Here is a 25,278-nt window from a genome sequence, read left to right as displayed (position 1 = left end):
ATCGAGTAAAACAGAAGTAGTATCCGGCGTTCCCCAAGGAAGTGTTATAGGCCCTCAATTGTTCCTGAACTATATTAAAGACACAGGAGACAATCTGAGTAGCCGTCTTAGATTGTTTGCAGATTATGCTATCATTTACCGTCTTTTAAAGTTATCAGATGATCAAAACGACTTGCAAAATGATTTAGATAAGATATCTGTATGGTGCGAAAAGTGGCAATTGACCCTGAATAAAGAAAAGTGCGAAGTTATTCACATGAGTACTAAAAGAAATCAGCAAAATTTCGATTACGCAATATGTCACACAAATCTTAGAGCTGTAAATTCAACTAAATACTTAGGGATTACAATTACAAATAACCTAAATTGGAACGATCACATAGATATTATTGTGGGTAGAGCAAACCAAAGACTGCGATTCACTGACAGAACACTTAGAAGGTGCAACACTACGTTTGTCCGCCCTATACTGGAGTACTGCTGTGTGGTGTGGGATCCACATCAGGTGGGACGGACGGATGACATCGAAAAACTACAAAGAAGTGCAGCTCGTTTTGTATTATAGCGAAATAGGGGAGATACGTGAATTGGAGTGGCAATCATTAAAACAAGGCGTTTTTCGTTGGGACGGGATCTTCTCATGAAATTTCAATCACCAGTTTTCTCCTCCGATTGCGAAAACATTCTGTTGGCACCCACCTACATAGGGAGAAATGATCATCACGATAAAGTAAGAGAAATCAGGGCTCGCACGGAAAAATTTAAGTGCTCGTTTTTCCCGCGTGCCGTTCGAGAGTGGAACGGTAGAGAGAGAGCATGAAGGTGTTTATTGAACCCTCTGCCAGGCACTTTATTGTGAATAGCAGAGTAATCACGAAGATGTAGATGTAGCTAAATTCGGTAGGCTATAGTTGTTACGTCAGTAGGAATTAGTTTCTGTCTCGTAACCTCCCTAAATTCTGCTGAGTGCTAGTGTCTACTTTGCATTAATGCTGTAAATTCTGTACATCAAGTTAACTGGAAGACAAAGGGCCTTGGCAATGTGATGAATGTTATCATATTAAGTTGTTTTTGTAGTTAGGAAGGTTCAGTTAGGAAGGTTCAGTTAGGTGCACAGACGGGTGTAGGGCTTAACTGCTGCTGCATCATAAGTAAGGACAAACGAGGGACGCGGTATCTAGTGGTAGGTCTGTACTGAGAAAAAATCCTGGTCAGCTGTTAGATCACTGTTTACCGCCACACGCAGGTTGTTCCATATTGTCTTGCAGAAGTGACGTGGAACTCCTTGAGTGCGAGGTCGCAGAGGGCCAAAGATGTTTATGGCATTCGACGCCGCACATATTGTCAACCATGCAAGAGCAATATTGGCTGCCAACGCAAAAGGGGGCGGGACTGGGAGGGGGGGAGGGTATTGAAGGGTGAGTACAGCGTGAGGCTACCGAGAGTAGTTGAGTTGCTTAGTCGACGTGTAACTCACAACAGTGTTACAGTGCTAGAAGTGCTGATACAAAGCAGAGCAATGACAACAATAAACAAAACACACACTGCATTATATCTACAACTTTCCGAAGTTGAAATTTCGTCAGAAGGGAACCCGAGGAATTTCGCAGAGTGAGAGAGAAGTGGCAGATGAAATATTAGCGTTTCTGCAAGATGAGTCAGTGGAAAGTGGGGTGTCCTACACGCTCAACTGTACGGGCAATGTACCTGAAGACTACAATGCTGATGATACGTACTTAACAAGTGAAAGTGATACTGAAACAGGTTTCGAGTCATGTAGTTCATCGTATCGGAAAGGGAGCCACAATTCGCATCTCCAGTGAAACGTAGTGAAGGATAATCATTGTCCAGGGGCCAGCCGGTGTGGCCGAGCGGCTCTAGGCGCTACAGTCTGGAACCGCGCGACCACTACGGTCGCAGGTTCGAATCCCGCCTCGGGTATGGAGGTGTGTGATGTCCTTAGGTTAGTTCGGTTTAAGTAGTTCTAAGTTCTAGGGGACTGATGACCACAGCAGTTAAGTCCCATAGTGCTCAGAGCCATTTGAACCATTGTCCAGGGAACGGGTACTAAACATAATTATGTTCATGAAAGATCATCTGGAGTATAAACAAAACACAGTTATGAACAGATTTAGAAGAAGTCTGCACCAATATGACCATGTAGTGCTTAAGGAAAACTATGAATATTGAAGGGACGACCAGGCGCTCTTGTTACAGAAACTGGTGTTTGCGCATTTCGAGGATTGTCTATACAATTTGCAGGATGTGCTTGATAGTTAAGCACATCAAACTGCGCACAGCATATATTACGATGACGTCAAGGGAAGTCGTGGATGGTTGCATAACTTCAAACAGTGCTACAGAATTGGAAGACATAAGATAACGAAATTTCAAAGAAAGCATCATCTTGACGATGCTCAACAAACTGCGGAATCGGCTAGAAAATTTGCACATGAGATAAACTAACTCATTACATCGTTCAGTAAGGAATTTGTTTCCAACTCCGACCAATCAGGATTTAAAGATGAAATGCAAATGAAAGGAAATTAGGGGTATCAAGAGAGGTGTATCAAAATCAAGTAACATCTGTACCTTACCACACGCGTATAGAATTACGCCATCTGTTAATCTGCATAGCAAATTAGCTGCAAAGCTATTTCTTGTGCAATGAGAAGTTGGGGGTGCTCTGTCCCCTACGATTCCTTCTCGTGTGCGTGATCCAGCAAAGGCAACAGGGAATATTTACGTCGTAGCAAGCAAGAGTGCGAAAACGGGCGTAAGAGAACTACAACTATGGTATGAGCACTGCTCTTCACCAATAAGTGGTAAAAATAACTTGCTCTTGCTTGATTCCTAGGCTACGTATAAAAATTGTACTCCTTTCGATCAAATTATCCCTCTTCAAAAGCGTGTAACATTGCAGTTCATACCATCTGGACCATTGGACAAATTCAGCCTCTGTATGTTTCTTCTGTGGCTATAAAATTCTGCATCCACACCTCACAGAATATCCAGTTTCGCATTCGGTTGCATGCCATCACATTCCATGAGTTCCCATCACCCCCGTACACCAATATCATTCTACATGCACTCTTTAAGTGTGTATACCTAACTGAACATCCTGCACTGTTTGTAACTCCCAAGGGCTCCGCCTACGATCTTGATGGTGCGAACATTTCTCATCACTGTGGCGCGTCCTTTTTCATTCGGTGTTCAGGGTGCAAGTTAATGGTTTGATTTGAACATTTCTTGAATGTTGACGATTTACATTTTGCTAAGTGTAATACATAGATGGTTAATCTCTGCACCTTCCGGACACATTTTTCGTCGCCCTACTGACGCACATCGTGAGTCATTAGCAGCTAATATTTTTCCTGTCATAACTGTTATAACAAAACTTTCAGATGACCCCTACTAAAGCCTGAGCCTGCGACCTCGGACCCAAAGGGTTCCTTTTGAGTGTTTGGCTGGTCCTGCCTCTTAGTGTAAAATGATGGATTTAAACTGCCAGAACGAAGCATCCGAGGAGGTTTGTGCAAGGCTAGTTTTATTTTTATTAGTCTCAAATTGGTAAACCGTAACAAACTGAGAGGAAATCAACCATGTTTCATGGTAGGCTTCTAAAAGGCAGCGCGCAGTTGTACTGAATTCTCTTTAGACTGCGTACAAATCATAAGTTCTAGATAGCGGTCATCAGTCGGTGTCGTTAGTCACGGACAACCGCTGTGAGTGTACTCCTATTCGGAGGGTAATTACCAGTGCGGACAATCCTTCTTGCCGTCAAATGACAATGCGTGATATATGTATGCTTGAAACGACACTTCGAAGGATGTTGGTTGATTGAACAGTGGACGCGAGTTACGTTGGTCCGTTTATTATGGAGACAAAGCGCGATCTGTTCAACTGCTTTGAGAATGTAGATCTAATTTTACATCCATTACAGACGTGGTTCTGCGTAGTTATTAAAAGAGATGTTGAGAAAGTTTACAATAAAAAACACAAGCAATGCATTTCATAAGTGTTATGTAAAACTCTTACAGTAGTTTATAACGTGTAGCTATACTGTAGCCATTACGCAGCCATAATGCAGCCGTAACGTAATTCTACCCACGCATAGAGAAAATACACTACTGGCCATTAAAATTGCCACACCAAGGAGATGACGTGCTATTGATGCGAAATTTAACCGACAGGAAGAAGATGCTGTGATATGCAAATGATCAGCTTTTCAGAGCATTCCCACAACGTTGGCGTCGGTGGCAACACCTACAAAGTGCTGACATGAGGAAAGTTTCCAGCCGATTTCTCATACACAAACAGCAACTGACCGGTGTTGCCTGGTGAAACGTTGTTGTGATGCCTCGTGTAAAGAGGAGAAATGCGTATCATCACGTTTCCGACTTTGATAAAGGTTACCCTTGACGCTGCATCACAAACAGGAGCGCCTGCGGTGGTGTACTCAACGACGAACCTGGGTACACGAATGGCAAAACGTCATTTTTTCGGAAGAAGCCAGGTTCTGTTTATAGCATCATGATGCTCGCATCCGTGTTTGGTGACATCGCGGTGAACGCACATTGGAAGCGTGTATTCGTCATCGCCATACTGGCGTATCATCCGGAGTGATGGTATGGGGTGCCATTGGTTACACGTCTCGGTCACCTCTTGTTAGCATTGAGGCACTTTGAACAGTGGACGTTACATTTCAGATGTGTTACGACCCGTGGCTCTACACTTCATTCGATCGCTGCGAAACCCTATATTTCAGCAGGATAATGCACGACCGTATGTTACAGGTCCTGTATGGGCCTTTCTGGATACAGAGAATGTTCCACTGCCGCCCTGGCCAGCACATTCTCCAGATCTCTCACCAATTGAAAACGTCTTGTCAATGGTGGCCGAGCAACTGGCTCGTCACAATACGCCAGTCACTATTCTTGATGAACTGTGGTACCGTGTTGAAGTTGCAAGGGCGGCTGTACCTGTACACGCCATCCAAGCTCTGTTTGACTCAAAGCCCAGGCGTATCAAGGCCGTTATTACGGCCAGAGGTGGTTGTTCTGGGTACTGATTTCTCAGGATATATGCACCCAAATCGCGTGAAAATGTAATCAAATGGCAGTTCAAGTATAATATATTTGTCCAATGAATACCCGTTTATCATCTGCATTTCTTCTTGGTGTAGCAATTTTAATGACCAGTAGTGTATTATGGTTATGACACTGAGTTTCATAATGCTCTTAAGATAGGCCGTCATCACGCTCTTTTACACTGTTATAGCAACGTTCAAACCATAGTTTCATCTAATAGTAATGTCGTGGTGCTTGAACTCTGCAGCTTTGCATCTGCACGACGTATACACGGACCCTCTCTGCACACTAAAGACTATTGCAACGTAATCGGCGACTAAACTAAAACCGCGGCGCAAATACCGAGTTGCACTTAACAGTGTGAGCACATAATTTGAAATGTTCAAAGAAGGATAAGGCTACGAGGGAACGACAGTAAAATTACGGTAGACTGTTATATTCTGCCTAAGTTTTAAAACAGGCACACTCTGCTGCTGAGTGAAAGGCTCATTATGAAAGCAGTAGTGTAGTCTTAATATTCAGTGAGGTCTATAAATGGCTGTTTCTCAAGTGAAGGTGGTACCCGGGAACCAATACAGAGCGCAAAAGAACGGGTGTATTACAAGGATAGGAAGACTCAGAGGGCGGCAAGAAACCAGGTAGAAGCAGATGGCCACACAAACAGCGATCGTGGTCGCTCACCTTCATCCAGGTGGAGAGGGCGCCCCTCCAGCCGTGCACGATTATCCTGGTGGGCAGCGAGCCGTCCACGTTCTCGTACAGCGCCTCTGGCGATGCCCAGTTAATCTCCAGCTTGGACTTCTCCTCTGTCTTGGCCGTCGTAGTGGGAGCGGCCGTTGCGCCGTTTCTTTCTGCAGGCGGATTCAGTAGTAGCGGCCAGACTCGGACACCCTGTGTATTGAACGACCAACGTACTTGCTTCAAACTTCCATCATTTCAGCCAACTGCACAAGATGAATCAGCACAACAGGGACTTTACATTTCATGAAATGTATAACTGCGAATACGGCACATTTTATTGGAAACAAATGAAAATCTGTGCCGTATCGGGACTCGAATACGCTCTACCCGCTTTACGCGGGCGGTCGTGTTAACCACATCATCCGAGCACGCTTCACGGGCAGACACAACCTAACACACGTCGCTGTGCCTGCTACCCACAGTGTTAGAGCTGTTATGTGATTCTCGCACAGCGAGAGATTTATTTAGTTGCGGTTTTTTTCCATCAGTGTACTTCAGTGCAGTGTCTGTATTTGACAGTGTCTAACTTTTCTTCGGACATGCATGCATGTCGGAAGATACAGATACTTCAGGCAAACTGCGAAATAATTATTTTCAAAGGGCACGGATGAATTCCTTCCTCATCCTTCTGTAACATGGGCTTGTGCCCCGACTCTAAATACCGCGTTGTCGACGCACGTTAAACACGGCTCATTTTTATTTTGTGACTCCACTGCTAAGCTCTCTTCATCGAGTATTTCGCGAACTCTGTGCCTTCTTGTTGTAAAGTGCCATGAGAGCATCCAAGTATCTACACTTACATTCACGGTTCATATCACTGGGCTCTTATACCACTGTCAGTCAGTACCTTCCCTGTCCCACTCGCAAATGGAGCTAGGAAAAAGAATCTGTCAATAAGCTCCCGTACGAAATCTTGACTGCTCGCGTCTTCGGAGTCCTTGCAGGATACGTCTCTTAGTGACAGTAGGATCGTTTTGTAGTCTGTGACAAGTGCCAGTTCTCCAAACTTTCCTAACAGTGTTTCGAGAAAAGAACGTCTTCTTCTCTCCTAGGAATCCTATTTGAATTCACGCGACGTTTCCGTAATACTAGCATATTAAGAACGGGAAAGGAAGATTAGGATCTAACGTCTCGTCGACATCAAGTTCATCAGACATGCAGAAAAAGTTGAAGTAATTCAAGGATGGGGAAGGAAATCGATCGTGCGTTTGCAAAGGAGCCATCCCAATGCCTGGAGCGATTTAGGGAACTCACGGAAAACCTAATCAGTGTGGCTGGACACGGATTTGAATCGTCGTCCTTCCTAATGCGAGTCCAGTGTGCAAAATAATGTCATTTCACTACAGTACTACACTGTCGTGCAAAGCAGTTAATCGAATGCTATGTACTGGCATGTACATGATCGGGAGTAGGATACATTCATATCATAATTCTGTTCATGTAGGAGACAAGTCTTAATTTTTGGACTCTGAGGAGGCCAACCGTCCACAGTAGAAAGAGGTATGGGACATCTGGTCACATGGAATTGCAGACAGAGTCCCGACCTATGGTTGGTGGTTTTCTCTTTTCATGGCGGGTCTCAGCGGCCAGAGCGATGGGCGTTTGTTATTTTTACAATGGCTGGGGGTAACTTTCACATGAAAGCCTCATGTTTTGGGCAGGAGGACGTCAGCTCAGCGTCACAGCTGTGGTAGTTTGGGGTATCCAGCAGAGTGGCGCGACATGTCTCATCCCAATTATCACATTCCATTGGTATCCGTCGCCAGAAAGCTTCCCTCACGAAGTCCTGTCGGAGTCTATGATTGGCTGCTTGACTGCTACGCTAGAAAACGTTTGTATACAACGTTGCGAATTGGGGAAAAGGAATGGTCTTGACGCCTAGGTTGATGGAGTGCGATATTGAACATCTGGGCGAATTTGTTATAGGGCAATAACTGATGAAAGTTTCGTTTATTGACGACGAATGGCTGAGTTCTGCCACAGTGGAGCGGTCACTCTCTGGCCGCCATAGGACTCGGTCATGTCTTTGCCGCAGAGTAATTTCATTCACGGTTTCACTTGTCCAGCCCACCTAAAGACACTTAGCTTTTTCTGGAGCTCACCCTTTGACCAGTCTCCAAGCCGAAGCCCATCTCCGTGCAGCAGAGTCGACTTCGAGTAGCAGTCATCATCAACACCCCACCTTTCTCCGTACTGTCGAGAATATACGCAGGTCCAACCTGTAGGGTTTTAGTTGATTTTTCAGCCCTCAAAATTCGAAACGAGGTTTCCCAGCAACCTTAGAATCACTTTCCCCCCTTAGGTGATATCATGATACAGCATCCGGTTAGCCACTTGTTTATCGATATTGTACATTTTCGTGTTCTCTTTGCTTCCCCTTTTCGTAGTAGAGATTCACACTAGATTCCGTACTTTGTCGTTTGTACTAGTTCTTGCAACCACTTCTATCAAGTAAGAACTGTTTACACATTAGGTTTATGTTAATATATATGAGTGTTCCTTCTACAAATTCATCAGAAAGAATTTATTAGAAACCTGTCCCATCATCATCTCTGGACGAGAACTTTGATTAATTAATTTAATGAATAAATTGTATGAGAGGCTAGCCACCCACATAGGATTTATATCAAGGCCATTATAAGATTTCTTTACACAACTTGATGCAATCTTTTCTGATCGTGATGTCTTTTTAAATAGTTGGATGAGATAAGAGTAGTTTTTAATCTTTTTGGTCAAATTCTTTACTTGACGACAAAAATGGCTTTTGTCTCCCTCGACCCATGCCAAAAATGCTGTTTTTTTTTCTAAACGCTTGGCCATTTGGAGCTCCCACTTCTCTCACTACACTTCTGTCCAAGCCCTGCATGTACCATAAACAAGGACAAAGTTGGTGATGACGAGTAGAAGCGTCCAGGAACGTCCAGAAATAGGAGATAGTTATTCTTTTTCATCTCCATCGTGGGATTATGGCAAAACAGTTCTATTTCTACCCAAATACGAGTAAACCGCTACTGCGCGGCTTGTCCCGGCGAAGGTTCGAGTCCTCCCTCGGGCATAGGTGTGTGTGTTTGTCCTTAGGATAATTTAGGTTAAGTAGTGTGTAAGCGTAAGGACTGATGACCTTAGCAGTTAAGTCCCATAAGATTAAAAAAAAAAGTAAACCGCTACATACCGTTATCAAAATAATCGAGTAATGAGAGGAAATGAAAACACAAGATCTCTTTGTTCAGAATCGAAATACATTTCTATACTTAAAAGAGTTACTTGCAGCTGTTATTTTCACACCCGGTGCATTTTATAGGTTGACCTTACCAATGAGAAGTGGATCATGTATGTTGTATTTTATTGCAGCCTTTCGGGCAATCTCCAGACATACGACGCCCTCAAGAAGAAATTGGAAACTGGAAGAAATTTTATGCTTTTATTTTTACTATTTCTCTTGGCAGGTAGAGAAAAAATGACGATAGTGCCGCGTAACGATATCGAAGACAGTCACTTAATGGTAGATAAAATTAAATCTATTTCACAGGAGTGAACAAGATCGTGTGAATTCACCGGGAGCGAGGTCCTTTGAAATGTGGAGATCGTCTTGGAGCATGTGGGGGGAGGGGGAGGTATTCGAGGGATCGAACAGATTAACTCGTATGTTCATAGAGTGGTTCATATCTTTTTGACACCACACAGGCAGGTTGCATGTCGGATATCTTAGTAAATGTCTAGTATATGTGACTATAATGTGCTATATACAGGGTAATTTTTGTGTTATTACAGATGATAAGGAAAGCGAGAAGGTAAAACGCCATACAGGCAGTCTTCATTTCTCTTTTACCTCTAATGATAGGCATTAAAGGCTAATACAGATTAACGTTGTCTAGGAATCAGCCATATTCTCCGAAAGCAAAATGTCGCTCTTTCCAAAACACAGAGCAGTTTAAAACTCATCCAGTGACTTCGTCGTAGAGTATCGTGATCATGAACATACGCCAACATTTCTTCTCTTCTTACCGGCTAAGTACCGACGATGACAGTTTTTTTTACCACAAAGATTCGTTCCAGCTTGACCTGAGTCCAACGCCGACGCATATGCGTAATTTTAAAAAATCGACCAGTTAGGTGGGTTTTGAGGTATTGAGAAGTACGTTTGATCTTATGGAAGTTTCGAATGGGGCTTAGCATGGAATGGGCATCTTGAATGATCTAACAAAGCTGCATAATCTTTACTGGATAGTAGTTCCAATAGGCCATAATTAAATTTTCTTGGCGAAGAAGAGTTAGTGACTCAGGAAGTGTTAATACTTATTGTGGAAACTAAAGAGAAGGAATTGAAGCTTGATGTGTTGGTTGATAATGAAAACGAGATGTCAGCCATTTCAGTGCAGTTTTATGAACAGTTATTAGGAGTAGCAACATGTGTTACATAAAAATTACAAATATTATTGGCATCTACTTAGATTTTGAATAAAAATCATCAGCAGTGCTGGCTGAACGCTTCCATTATGAGTGAACTTCATTCCGCCAGAGTCCTTATCAAGGGAAGTGGAGCAGTGGATAGAGATTCAGGGCACCCATTTGCTCTTGTAGTGTGAAACTGCCTCTAAAGGTGGAAGAATCAACAATGATCAACGCCATGATGATACAAGCCATGAAAACTACTGTAGTAAATATGCCTAATATGTACTCAAGAGGAATTGTGGCCTGCAGTTGAAGAAGTATCACTGTGCTACCGCCAATGGGAAATGTCTTCCATTCGAATCTCTGGGAGGGTAGTATAAAGGAAGTGGGTGGGTTCTGAGATTATCGCAGAGCAATCGACATAACCCTGTGAATGTGAGACTGACTTGAACCAGGTGAGCTTACCAATAAACAGATTACTCCCCATGAGATTCCATGAACACAGTTACAGATGGTGCACAATTAATTAAGCAGGGATGGCCCTAAAATACATGAAACATGAATGCTGTAACTCACAGTGATGATAAAGATACAGAATTAATAAACAAGCCTACTGACCAAAAGAGTGGTAACTATAAAGGCCTATTTATTTTAATTCCCTGTAGACTTCAAATTGAGCACAAAGTTCACAAATAATAGAGGACAATTACGTTAATGAAATATTAATATTAGTTACAAGTGAATTAAAATATCTGCACCTTGGAAAAGATTGGATAATGATTCTCAGGTGAATTTGGTGAGACAGCTAACTTTCTGGAAGCTGCATACTGGTTGCCTATTTGCCAACTGTTAATCAGTAAGGAAGGAAAAAACTCCAAAAGAATCACACATTCACCTACCATATTGACTGAATGCATAAATCAATCTGAAGTCTTCGCTTACCTCCTACTGTTCAGTTTGCGATCACTGCTGTTGCTCACCATACTTAGCGTTACCGATGCCTGAGAATGGCTCCTGTAGTGATGTAGAACTCTCACTCATTTGACCTGCATTGAAAGCTGCGGTCTCTCAGAGCCCAGGATACAGATCCCATTCTCTGCTGAAGCATCCCCTGTCAAGTCTCAGATCAAAGTTGTTCCAGCAAGAAACAGAATTTTTATTCTTTATTTGTGTGAGCCTTGTGCATTACTTTGATTACCAGTGACAATTATTGCCAACAACAAAATACATTCTAATAAAACAGCAGACTCCCTTCTACAATCAGTTTTAATGTAATTTACCAAAGGTGGGCGTTTTTAGGGCTGGAGTTCAGAAACAGGCAACCTCTAGGCTCCCACCATCTGTACTATCTCTCGTTGTTGTTGTTGTTGTGGTCATCAGTCCTGCGACTGGTTTCATGCAGCTCTCCATGCTACTCTATCCTGTGCAAGCTTCTTCATCTCCCAGTATCTACTGCAACCTACATCCTTCTCAATCTGTTTAGTGTAGTCATCTCTTGGTCTCCCTCTACGATTTTTACCCTCCACGCTGCCCTCCAATACTAAATTGGTGATCCCTTGATGCCTCAGAGCATGTCGTACCACCCAATCCCTCCTTCTAGTCAAGTTGTGCCACAAACTTCTCTTCTCCCCAATCCTATTCAATACCTCCTCATTAGTTATGTAATCTACCCACCTAATCTTCAGCATTCTTCTGTAGCACCACATTTCAAAAGCTTCTATTCTCTTCTTGTCCAAACTAGTTATCGTCCATGTTTCACTTCCATACATGGCTACGCACCATACAAATACTTTCAGAAACGACTTCCTGACACTTAAATCTATACTCAATGTTAACAAATTTCTCTTGTTCAGAAACGCTTTCCTTGCCATTGCCAGTCTACATTTGATATCCTCTCTATTTCGACAATCATCAGTTATTTTGCTCCCCAAATAGCAAAACTCCTTTACTACTTTAAGTGTCTCATTTCCCAATCTAATTCCCTCAGCATCACCTGACTTAATTCGACTACATTCCATTATCCTCGTTTTGCTTTTGTTGATGTTCATCTTATACCCTCCATTCATGACACTGTCCATTCCGCTCAACTGCTCTCCCAAGTTCTTTGCTGTCTCTGAGAGAATTACAATATCATCGGCGCCCCTCAAAGTTTTTATCTCTTCTCCATGGATTTTAATATCTACTCCGAATTTTTCTTTTGTTTCTTTCACTGCTTGCTCAATATACAGATTGAATAATACTGGGGATAGGCTACAACCCTGTCTCACTCCCTTCCCAACCACTGATTCTCCTTCATGCCCCTCGACTCTTATAACTGTCATCTGGTTTCTGTACAAATTGTAAATAGCCTTTCGCTCCCTGTATTTTACCGCTACCACCTTTAGAATTTGAAAGAGAGTATTCCAGTCAACATTGTCAAAAGCTTTCTCTAAATCTACAAATGCTATAAACGTAGGTTCGCCTTCCCTTAATCTAGCTTCTAAGATAAGTCATAGGTTCAATATTGCCTCCCGTGTTTCAACATTTCTATGGAATCGGAACTGATCTTCCCCGAGGTAGGCTTCTACCAGTTTTTCCATTCGTTTGTAGAGAATTCGCGTTAGTATTTTGCATCCATGACTTATTAATCTGATTGTTCGGTAATTTTCACATCTGACAGCACCCGCTCTCTTTGGGATTGGAATTATTATATTCTTCTTGAAGTCTGAGGGTATTTCATCTGTCTCATACATCTTGCTCACCAGATGGTAGAGTTTTGTCAGGACTGGCTCTCCCAAGGCCGTCAGCAGTTCTAATGGAATGTTGTCTACTCCCAGGGCCTTGTTTCGACTCAGGTCTTTCAGTGCTCTGTCAAACTCTTCATGCAGTATCGTATCTCCCATTTCATCTTCATTTACATCCTCTTCCATTTCCATAATATTGTCCTCATGTACACTGCCCTTGTATAGACCCTCTATATACTCCCTCCACCTTTCTACTTTCCCTTCTTTGCTTAGAACTGGGTTTCCATCTGAGCTCTTGATATTCATATAAGTGGTTCTTTTTTTCTCCAAAGGTCTCTTTAATTTTCCTGTTGGCAGTATCTATCTTACCCCTTGTGAGATAAGCCTTTACATCCTTACATTTGTCCTCCAGCCATCCCTGCTTACCCATTTTGCACTTCCTGTCGATCTCATTTTTGAGACGTTTGTATTCCTTTTTGCCTGCTTCATTTACTGCATTTTTATATTTTCTCCTTTCATCAATTTAATTCAGTATTTCTTCTGTTACCCAAGGATTTATACTAGCCCTCGTTTTTTTACCTACTTGATCCTCTGCTGCCTTCACTACTTCATCTCTCAAAGCTACACATTCTTCTTCTACTGTATTTCTCTCCCCCATTCCTGTCAATTGTTCCCTTATGCTCTCCCTGAAACTCTGTACATCCTCTGGTTCTTTCAGTTTATCCAGGCCCCATCTCCTTAAATTCCCACCTTTTACCAGTTTCTTCAGTTTTAATTTACAGTTCATAACCAATACATTGTGATCAGGGTCCACATCTGCCCCTGTAAACGTCTTACAATTTAAAACCTGGTTCCTAAATCCCTGTCTTACCATTATGTAATCTATCTGAAGCCTGTCAGTATTCCAGGCTTCTTCCATGTATACAACCTTCTTTTATGATTCTTGAGCCTAGTGTTAGCTATGATTAAGTTGTGCTCTGTGCAAAATTCTATCAGGCGGCTTCCTCTTTCATTTCTTAGCCCCAATCTATATTCACCTACTATGTTTACTTCTCTCCCTTTTCCTACTACCGAATTCCCGTCACCCATGACTGTTAAATTTTCGTCTCCCTTCAATATCTGAATAATTTCTTTTATCTCATCATACATTTCTTCAGTTTCTTCGTTATCTGTAGAGCTAGTTGGCATATAAACTTGTACTACTGTAGTTGATGTGGGCTTCGTGGATATCTTGGCCACAATAATGCGTTTACTATGCTGTTTGTAGTAGCTTACCTGCACTCCTATTGTTTTATTCATTATTAAACCTACTCCTGCATTACCCCTATTTGATTTTGTATTTATAACCCTGTATTCGCCTGACCAGAAGTCTTGTTCCTCCTGCCAGCGAACTTCACTAATTCTTATTATATCTAACTTTATCCTATCCATTTCTCTTTTTAAATTTTCTAACCTACCTGGTCGATTAAGGGATCAGTCATTCCATGCTCCGATCTGTAGAACGACAGTTTTCTTTCTCCTGATAACGACGTCCTCCTGAGTAGTCCCCGCCCGGAGATCCGAATGGGAGACTATTTTACCTCTGGAATATTTTACCCATCTCAGCCAAAAGGCCTTCTCCATCTATGCATAAGCGAATTCTGTTCTCTTACTCCAGAAATTATCTATGTTAGCCAATGGTAGCTGCTCCTACTATTTCTTAGCAGAGTCAGTTACAATTCATTTAGTTTGTCACCAGTTTGAAGGCTGCGAGTGCCATGCTCCCAAGCACAGGAGAGCTGGATGGTCTCTTCTCACCCCATGTTGGAAAGCTTATCTCTGAACCAAACCATGCCCAGAGGTTCTCAGAACACAGGCTTCCTGCAGATCACAGTGCATCATGATATAGCATACCAGTAGTAAAATTCAGCAGGTTCTGGCTCACCATTTTAAATAAAACTTTCCCAATAGTAAAATTTGGCAGGTTCTGATATCCCTTTTAAAGAAACCTTACCCAGAACCTGCTGAATTTTACTGCTACTGTACATTTTAATCACACCTGAATCTACTTTTTCATTCAAAAATTGTATTAAACTCGATTTTTTCTGAAAAGACCAACATAAGAAAAAACTTAATTTTTCTGAGAAAAATGATATAAGAAAATAAATTAAAACTGTTTTTATATGTTCTATTCCTTACTCAAAATTTTCCTAATTCTTTCTTCTTTATCAGACATTAGATTTTTTATGAATAGTCATGTTTTTAGTATACTTTTACCTTCCAATCTACCACATTCAGACATAAGTTTTATTTTCTTGTATTTATTTTTAAATTCCTTATAAACACCATAGTATCAATCTATCCAACGTTGGTCTACATAATATTGATTAATATTCTTTTTATTCAGATGGTCACCAGACTGATTTAGGTGTTTGTTATTGTCCATTTAAAGATTGTAATATTTTAATAGGAAAAAATAAAACTCTTAAACAATTTCACAGAGTGAGTTCCAAATCATGAAATTAATTATCATTATTTTTAAGTTTCCTCATTCCTTTACATTTCAATTTAATATTCCACTCTCCAAAAAATTGAGGATCCCAAGTACTAATTATTTTAAATATCTTTCAGATAAAATATTTTATATCAATTATCAAGTTCCAAACATATATTTTCTCCATATCTGGTAGGTAAATATTTTTAAAACCAACAATATTGTATAAAGCAGTTACTTGTAGCTCACTAATCTTTTTAAACAAATCAGTATTTTTAACATTGTTCAGCTGTTACAGAAATGTTTTCATTTATGTTGAAAATGTTTTATTGGTGGTTTTACAATGTGTGATGCCCATATGGCAATGTATGTGTGCTATTTTCCAGAACAAATTGTCAATTATCATAATGACTCAATGCTTTCTTGTTTACCTCCACTGTGTAGATGTCATGTTTTTCACTTCAAATCAAATTCATCATTCTGTATTTTGTTAAACAAACAAGCTTTGTAATCTTCTAAGTTTGTTCTGTTATTAACAACACATTTCTTCACCCATTTTAATTTTCAACCACTTTGTCACCAACTTTACAATCAAACATTTTTCATCTCAAGCTACAGTATTCATCCACTATTTTTCTATTACATTCATCTTTCATTTTTCCTAAAACTTTCTAGTTTACTGATGGAACACCATAAATATTATCTGTTGGATAATCGCTCATATCAAAGTAACCAATCATTGATTTCATGTCTTATTGAAATCTTCAGTTTCCAAATTATATTTATAACTGTCCATATCGTACTAACACAAATCAATTTTCTTTTCCATATTTTGGTTACATTATTCTGTAGTGAAAATCACACATCAGTTGTTTTGATAAATTCAGTATACTCATACCAATGTAGGTGGGTTTATTAAATGTGATTTTTGTCTTATTTATCGATGGCAATCAGATATTCATTAAATATAATTCTTGCTTAAAAGTTTGGCTTTGCTATTAATTTATCACAGTTTAATCTGTCTGGTACTAATTCTACGAGGGCCGTTCAGAAAGTAACCTCCGGTTGATTTAAAAAAATACACCAAGTTAAATAAAAATATTTTAATATATACATCTTACAACTACATCTTTGCACTATTTTTCTACATAGTCTCCATAGCGATTGAGGCACTTATCGTATCTCTTCACAAGCTTTGAAATTCCTTCTGCATAAAAATCACCCGCTTGTGCCTGGAGCCAGCCTGTGACCTTATCTTTGAGCTCTTCGTCGTCATCAAACCGCTGTGACCCGAGCCATTTCTTCAAATGCATGAAGAGGTGATAATCACTTGGCGCCAGGTCTGGGCTGTAAGGTGGATGGTTGATAACGTCCCACTTGAAGGACTCAAGAAGGGCCGTTGTTCTGCGAGCAGAGTGAGGACGGGCGTTATCGTGCAAAAAAACGATACCGGAAGTCAGCATACCACGGCGTTTGTTCTGTATAGCCCGTCGTAGCTTTTTTATTGTTTCACAGTACACATCTTGATTAATGGTCGTACCACGTTCAATGAATTCAACCAACAACACCCCTTTGGCATCCCAAAACACCGTTGCCATCAGTTTTCTGGCAGAAAAATCTTGCGAGGCTTTTCTTGGTTTGGTAGGCGAATTTGAATGTGCCCACATCTTTGATTGTTCTTTTGTCTCAGGGTTCACGTACTTAATCCAGGTTTCGTCACCGGTCACGATTCTGTTTAACAATGGTTCTCCTTCGTCCTCATAACGTGACAGAAAGTCTAATGCAGAGGCCATTCTTTGAGTTTTGTGGTGGTCGGTAAGAATTTTGGGCACCCATCGTGCACAGAACTTACGGTAACCCAATCTTGCTGTCACTATCTCGTACAAGAGAGTCTTAGAAATCTGTGGAAAACCAGTAGACAACTCCGACATTGAGAAACGTCGATTTTCACGAACTTTTGCATCAACTGTCTGAACGAGTTCGTCAGTCACCAATGATGGTCTACCACTCCTCTCTTCATCATGAACGTTTTCTCGTCCACTTTTAAATAAACGTACCCATTCACGGACAACTCCTTCACTCATAACTCTTGGTCCGTACACGGTACAAAGCTCACGATGAATAGCTGCTGCAGAATATCCTTTGGCTGTAAAAAACCTTATGACAGCACGCACTTCACATTTGGAGGGGTTTTCTATTGCAGCACACATTTCAAACTGCCACAAAAACTAAACTAGCGCAGGTACGACGTTCACTCGACCACGGCTTGATGCCGACTGACCTGTTGAGTGCGTGAACGCACAGATGGCGTCGCTACTCCCCCCACAACCCGCACTGTGACCAATCGGAGGTTACTTTCTGAACCGCCCTCGTATATCCACTCTATTTCTAGTGCTTTCCATTGTCTTCCCAAAGACTGAATTATTCATAAGTACATAGAAATCTTTATCAAAATCATTCTTCAATATCATCCTCATTTCTGGAATGAGGTCTATATACTTCAGACTGCTTAAATTTTATGAATCTGTGTATTTTTGTCACCTTCATTCATAGAGATAAATACTGTTTCATATATCTGTAGTGGACAACATATTTATGTCTGTCATTCAAAGTAGTCATTAACTTACTTTCTTTAATTCCTGGTACAATTTTATTTTCAGGAGTGTGTGGAAAATTTTTATGTAAATCATGTGCTTCTTTTGAGAACTTGAAATCAACTTCAAAAATTTAACCAAATCGAGAAGGGTCAGAAATTGCACTTATTTTTCTAGAATCAAAGGAATTGTATTCAGATCCGCCATATGGTAAATATTTTCTCATATTGTAACCATATAAATTGTTTGCATCTTGCTTTCTTTCTTTACATAATTAATCTTTCATATATTTATTAGATGGTTTGACATATAGTTTACAGTAATGTGATATACCACCTCAAATTCTTTTTCAATCACAAGAATCATATTGTAATCATGTAATAATTCTAGTAGTCGTTCATTCATTTTTAACATTGCAAATCATAAGCTTTTCTGCAAGTTTTTCTAAAATTTGCAAACACATAAGGCAATAACAACAAATCAGTTTTAAGATACAGACCATGATATTCACGAAGATTTTTGATATTAAATTTTTCCTCATCTAATTTTGCATTTTTATAATCTTCATCACTTATTTCACAGTTGTTCAGTTTACTGTAAAATTCTTATTTTGCTTTTAGCTGTGTCTCTTCAAATTTCTGCCAAGAATCATATGGATACACACCTTTTATTTTCACTAGATTGAATAAATCTCCTGGAAAATGTGATCTAATGTTTTTCATTTCATCTCTTCTCAAATTTGATGAAAGTTTGTCAGGTGAAGAAGCCATCAGTCTAAATGTGTCGATAAATCTCATCTTCATATTTTATGTCTTCATACCAAAACTGGTGTATCTATCTTCATTATTAGCTTTTACGTCTACATCTTTTTTATCATAACCACGTTCTTTTACAAACAGATGTGGATCATACCTAAGAGATTATGAAAATACATTGGTAAAAATTCAGATGTGTCAATTTTAGATTACAATTATTACAAAAAGGATTTATACATTTTCCAATCAAATGATGGTGCTAATGAATCTTCTTTACTTTTCTGTGACTAATGATATATGCATAGATATAATTTTTTGATCTTTCACATCTTGTGTTTCTTGAAATGAATCTTTTATATCAATCTAGGTTCAGTCATAAAATTTTAAGTTTCTTCACTTAACTGAGCAGCTGTTTCAAGATTGTATGTGTATTCAAATAACATTAAAGCTTCTGTGAATGCATTAGCACCCACTTGGGTCAGTTTTGTATCACCATAAATACTTAGGTAACCAAAACCATACAAAAATATGAATAAATATTTTCAGCAGACATTGATAACACAGACAATAGTAGTAGAAGTATCATTATTCATACACACTTAAAATATTGTGAGATTAATCTAAACCCAAGAGTCAATGATATTTATTAATGAACCTGTGCCTTCATCTGATCTATATGTATATTTATTAAAGAAATAAATAATCTAGTAAACAGTTTTTCATTGAATTGGGTCAGTCATTGATCTCATAAACAGCGAGCTCTCATATAATAATAAGCAAGTGTTAATTATTATTCTTGAACAATAATACATATTTTTATGGTAATAAGGTTCCTGAACTTCTAGTATATCCCTGTACTCGAGATGCCATAAAACTCTACATTGAAGAATAGTATTTTAAAACATCTGAATATTTCAACAGTGGTAAATTAACATTACCCAAATATGTGCTAAATTCAACAAAATTTACTAATGAACCCAGTTTCTGTTCTTTAATTATGAGTTCCAAATTTTTGTGGAAAATTTTCAATATTGGATTTATGAAGAAGTTTAACCATCAATTGGAAAACGGAGAATATAAATGAAAACTGAGGCAACATAAGCAGAAAATTTAAATAAAATCAAAGGTAAACATACAGAGAACTTAATTGAAATAATTAATAATGCTTTAGATGTGATACAAGAAAGAACCAGAGAAACAATTACTTTAGTATGTCGTGTTGTTCCTCAAACAGTTCATGAAAATTTGAGACCAACATTCTTTCTTTTAAAATTATTTGATGAAAACTACGAATATAATTATTATGTCATTACAGCACAAAAAAATTACAAAAACAGACAGAATTAAAGATAGATGTCCTCATTATACAGAAATGTAACACTTAATTATAATCCTAACTCAGTAAATTTATACCAAAGAATTAAGAATTGGTATAACTATATTAATAATCTGAAGGATGATGTAACGAATTTTCATCACAACTGGGATTACATTCTCTAAATAAAACTTAAAAAACGAAGATAAAATTAATGAACCTGAAATGAAGATAAATTTATTCGGTTATGTAATTGATTTTACTGCAATGAAAAGTAAAATGGAAATACATTGCTTAAATTTAAAATGGGGATAAATCGATCAAGTCTGAAACAGACATATAATTAATAAACTTGAAATGAAGACTGAGTTTACACTATTTTAATAAGTTTTCTGCATTTTTGGACAAGCAACTCTTCCTTTTATTCATTCATCAACACATTCCTTATGAAAAATATGATCAGAGTTGTTTTTATGTAATGACGATTGTAGGTACTTAAGCATGTTGAACATTCAATTCATTCTGACGAATCTACTACTTCATAAGGTTTTAATACTTCTTGTAAGAATGATTCTGATAGTTCTTAATAATTAAAACACATTCCCTATTAAATTTATTTTTAAATTCTTTCATAAAATCTTTGGACAATACTTCATCAGCTGATATACCATCACAGTTTAATTTATTTTGAAATTCTGTTAGAAAATATTCAGATACTTGAAAAGCTGACTTGCCATCCAAGTTTAATTTGTTTTGAAATTCGCCCACAAATTCATTAGACAGTTTTTGTCCATCTGATATTTCTTCCAAACTCCATTTATCTCGAAGTTCACCTATAAAATGTTCACATAATTTTTGATTATGTGATATACATATACCCAATCTAATTAAATATTTGGATTAATTTTTTCTTCCTGATATATACACAAGTTTTCAGATAAATATTTTATTCTTGATATATTTTCCCAATTAAATTTATCTGGAATTTCTCTTATAAAATCATCAGATAATTTACAACTTTATGATATGTATTATCAATATAATTTATTTTAGGGATCACAAAAATCCCAACAGGTGACTTCTGGTTACTCAGAGCATTTTATATTTCATTAGTGAAAGTATATATAGCATTTTCCATTGAAAAACCTTTCAGGAAACCAAACTGACATTTTGTTAAACCTTTATTTTTACAAAGGTGTGAAGCTACTCTACAATACATTACTTTTTCAAGAATTTAGGATAAGGCAGTCAGAAAAGAGATTGGGCAGTAATTGCTGACATCAAACATATCCCCTTCTTTATGCAGTGGTTTAACAATGGATTACTTCAGTCTATCTGGGAAAATACCCAGCTTTGGAGGGCTATTACTTATATTATCCCGCTGGAAATGCCATCAATTCCATGTGAGCTTTTATTTCGAGCAAGTTTATTTCTTCCTATCTTTATTTCCTTTCTTTTCCAAAAATTTTTCAACAAGTTATATATCCAGATATCTTGTTTTCTGTAATTCACACTCATAAAAATTTCCTTTTACTTCTTCATCATTTAGATCTTTTAATTTGTACATGATTGGGCTAGAATGAATTCATATACATTTATTGAGATTTTCCTCTATACAAAGGTTTTTCTTCAAGACAAAAAATACCCAGAAATTATTACATTTTTTACAAATTTCTATCAACGAGTTGGCAGTGCGTCCATTTCCAAAAAGTCCTTTAAGTTCACTGATTCTAACTGTATCATCTCTTTAAAAAATTTCGATTTTTCATTATGTACGACAGGAGTTGGCTTTTAATTCTTGTCATTAACTTCTATTGGTTTCATTTTTACAGTTATATCTTTTGTGTTATTACATTCATCAACTAATTTCTAAATCATGACTATCCATTTATAATTTCCTTGTAAGCCAAATTTCTTCCACGTGTTTTCTTTAAATGCTCTGTTAAATCTTTCTATACTAGACACTTTTAATTTAGTAAAAGTTGAACAGTGATATATATTATATATTTTCATTAATTCTTGAAAGTCTTTATTATAAAATTCTTTACTGTCATCTGTTTCTAAATTTATCAGTGTTCTTGACTTGAATGTTTTTTCAAAAGACTCAACTATGTTCATACCTGTTTACCAGTCAAGTCCAAGCATATTTTGAAAAAAAAAATCGAGTGCGAATTTATAACTTACATTTATTTTTGAATACCATAATCCATTACGACTAAATGGGCTTGCTATAAATTGTATATATAAAGAGAGACAAGATGTCCTGCTTTAAAATATTTTCCTCATATGTTTATGTACTTCATTAATAATTTTCTCATGAATATTAACACAGCAATTGCTAAAATCATCTAAAGGCTGTGTACCATCACCTACAAATTTTTTTCAACGAATTTACCCTTTTTACTCTTACAAATCGTACAAAGACTTTCAGTTCTCTGTCTTCGACTTTCAGCTGCTACTCTGCGAAGGTTACCTGTTTCAGTCAATTTATTACACTTTACCCAGATAAATAAAAATTTAAAAAGATTTAACTTATTGTTTCATTCTGTACTGATCATTTGATTTAAAATAAGTTCACCAAATATGAGTAATTCACCTGAAATAGGTACACTTTTAACAGACTGATTTACAGTTATAAATATTTTATCTTTCGTTTTCATTTCCACTAATAGTTATTGTGCTAGTTGGAATTAAAGTTTCCAGCCATCAACATAATGTCTTTTTATCTCTATTTTAAAATCAGTAGGTGATAAATCACCATGTCTATTGCCCACAAATAAAATAATTCTCTTGTTTTTCTTTCTTGCATTCAAATGAATATTTCAATATTTCATCACACCTACCAAAACGAAAATTCAGTTAATGTTTATCACACATTCTTTTCTGAAGATTACTAAACTAACTTAGATACAGTGTTACATTTGCCTTTGAGAAGTAATATGAAAAAGCTTTCTATATTTCCTTTTTTGTAAAGTAATTAGCTACATTAATTTTATTAAGTTGATTAATGTTTTCATGTGATGTGACTTACTTATGAAATTGTGTAAGAAAACTTAAGTATTCAGGTTTTGTAACATATTCCTTTTCCAAATTCTGTTTTTAACTGCATCATAACCATTTATAAAACCTTTTAAATTTACTACACTTCTACCTTTAAAATCAATATATCCTTTAGTTACTTTAAAAAGCCTCATAATTCTTTATGAAACTATTTTCTTATATTTTATGTTTTTGATCTATTTTTGCTTCTGTTTCATTTAAGTTTTTTCCAACATTCATACCCTCTATAAGCTGATGTAATTTATTTCCAAATATGTCCAATTGTTAAATTTGAAATATCGTTAAAGTTGCAATTAACTGATGACAGTTTTAAAACAAATAAATATAAATGACCACAAATTACTTCATTAAACATTTGAATCTGCTATTCATTATAATAGAACTCACTTGAACCAAGAAATTTAACCAGTTCCTCAGGAATATTTCCACCAACTGAATCAAATACATTTTTTATAGTAACAAATACATTGAGTATCAACATGTTCAGATGTATCTAAATTTACTTGTACTATTCTAGATTCAGTTTTTTTTGGTTTATCAATTAATTTATCAATCATGGATACACTGCAATATTATTTGATTCTTAATTCCTTAGCAAGTTTTCATATCAAAATTTCTTAATGATTTGGGTAGAAATCAATTATTTTTGTCATTTTTTTTTACTTTCTGGAAGCCAGCGCCGGTTCAAGCATTCGTCAGACTATGTCCATCGTCTTTATTTTCCATTACTAAATTGTGTCTGTTTTGTTCTTCCAATTTGTTATAAGCTTTTTTCTTGTTTGTAATTGCATATGCGATGGCTGCAGATCCACCAGCAAGTGAACCAGTAGTTGGCATATGTGGTAATGCATGCAGTAGTAATGATAAAAGCCATACTTCATATTCTGTTAATCTGGAACCTTATTTCTTTTTTGCTAGATATTTAATAATGTTCTTTACAGTGGGCTTATCTAAAGGTATGATTAAATTACCAACTCTTTTTGGCATTTTCTGTGTCTTTCTTTTTTGTGCATCAGTTAAAAAGTTATCAATACTACTTAATTTTTCATATTTTAATTTAACTTTAATTGATTCAAATTTTGTTTTGCCATTAGGCAGCAAACATAGTCAGTGCTGAAGTTAGTCAGTTATATAGCCCAAAATTATTAATATATTTATAAATTCCATTCAGTTTCATTGACATCTAAACCCAGTCCTAATTTTCGTTTTCCATATATTGTGACTCTAACTGCAGTTGCCACCAATTTTTCATGAAGTGAAGCACCTTCAGAAAACATTATTTCTTTTGCAGTCAACTGAAGTTCTCTACCTGCTTCCTGTCTTTTTTCTAAAACTTTATTATTCTGTTGGCAATATCATGTTTTTTACAAGCTTCAGCTAACAGATTATTTTCTTTATCCAGATAATATTCCTTCTAATCTTGTTGTAGGACCACAGTAGTTATAAGCAGGAAGATGTATTTCAAATGACAATTTGTAATCAAAATATTTCAAATTTCTTTCACATCCTTCACTTTTCCGAAATTCATAAGTAAAATCATTAAAAAATTTTATCATGTGTGGAATTCTTTTTGGATTGTTGATGATCAAATCACTAAATTTATTTGCCAACATAAGTGTTATTCCAGCTTTTCATTATGATAGGTTTTATTTCCACATAATTCTTTACCATCAATTACTCAAAATCTGTCAATTAACTGATGGCCATCATCTACCCAAACATATTTGATAGTTTTTCCTTAATATTGTTTATTATATATTGACCCATTTTTTCATCTGCATCAGCTGCATTTTCTATTCAAAAGTCTGGGTAATAGTCATCAAAAATTTCCATTATCAAACCTTCATATTTTTTACTTCTACTTTATTTTATTTTATTTGGATTATTGTGTGGATAATAATGCCCCTGAATGGTATAGTGTATCTCCATAATTAGATAAATCACCACCACCAAATTTTTAACCCATATCATCTATAGCAATATGTTGTTAGTGAAAATATTCATCAACTGATCTGTAACTTCATACTGTTTATAGCCAGTAGTTAACTTATCATTATTGAATGTACATATTTAAACTGACCAACAGGTGATAATCCAAAAGTTATATCTCCACAATGGTTGATATACTTTAACAT

General features: G+C 37.3%; 1 protein-coding gene across 1 annotated transcript in view; it reads right to left on the bottom strand.

Moving 5' to 3' along the window:
• The window catches only part of LOC126425550 (pancreatic triacylglycerol lipase-like), a 239,764-nt gene that overhangs the window by 158,745 nt on the left and 55,741 nt on the right, over window positions 1-25,278 (bottom strand). The window contains exon 3 of the mRNA XM_050088316.1: window positions 5,772-5,981. Coding sequence (XP_049944273.1) covers window positions 5,772-5,777 — 6 coding nt within the window. The 5' untranslated portion in view covers window positions 5,778-5,981. The remainder of the gene's footprint in view (window positions 1-5,771; window positions 5,982-25,278) is intronic.

Source organism: Schistocerca serialis, chromosome 1 (genome assembly GCF_023864345.2).
Source record: "Schistocerca serialis cubense isolate TAMUIC-IGC-003099 chromosome 1, iqSchSeri2.2, whole genome shotgun sequence".
Lineage (NCBI taxonomy): Eukaryota > Metazoa > Arthropoda > Insecta > Orthoptera > Acrididae > Schistocerca > Schistocerca serialis.
This window is presented reverse-complemented; position numbering and strand designations above follow the sequence as displayed.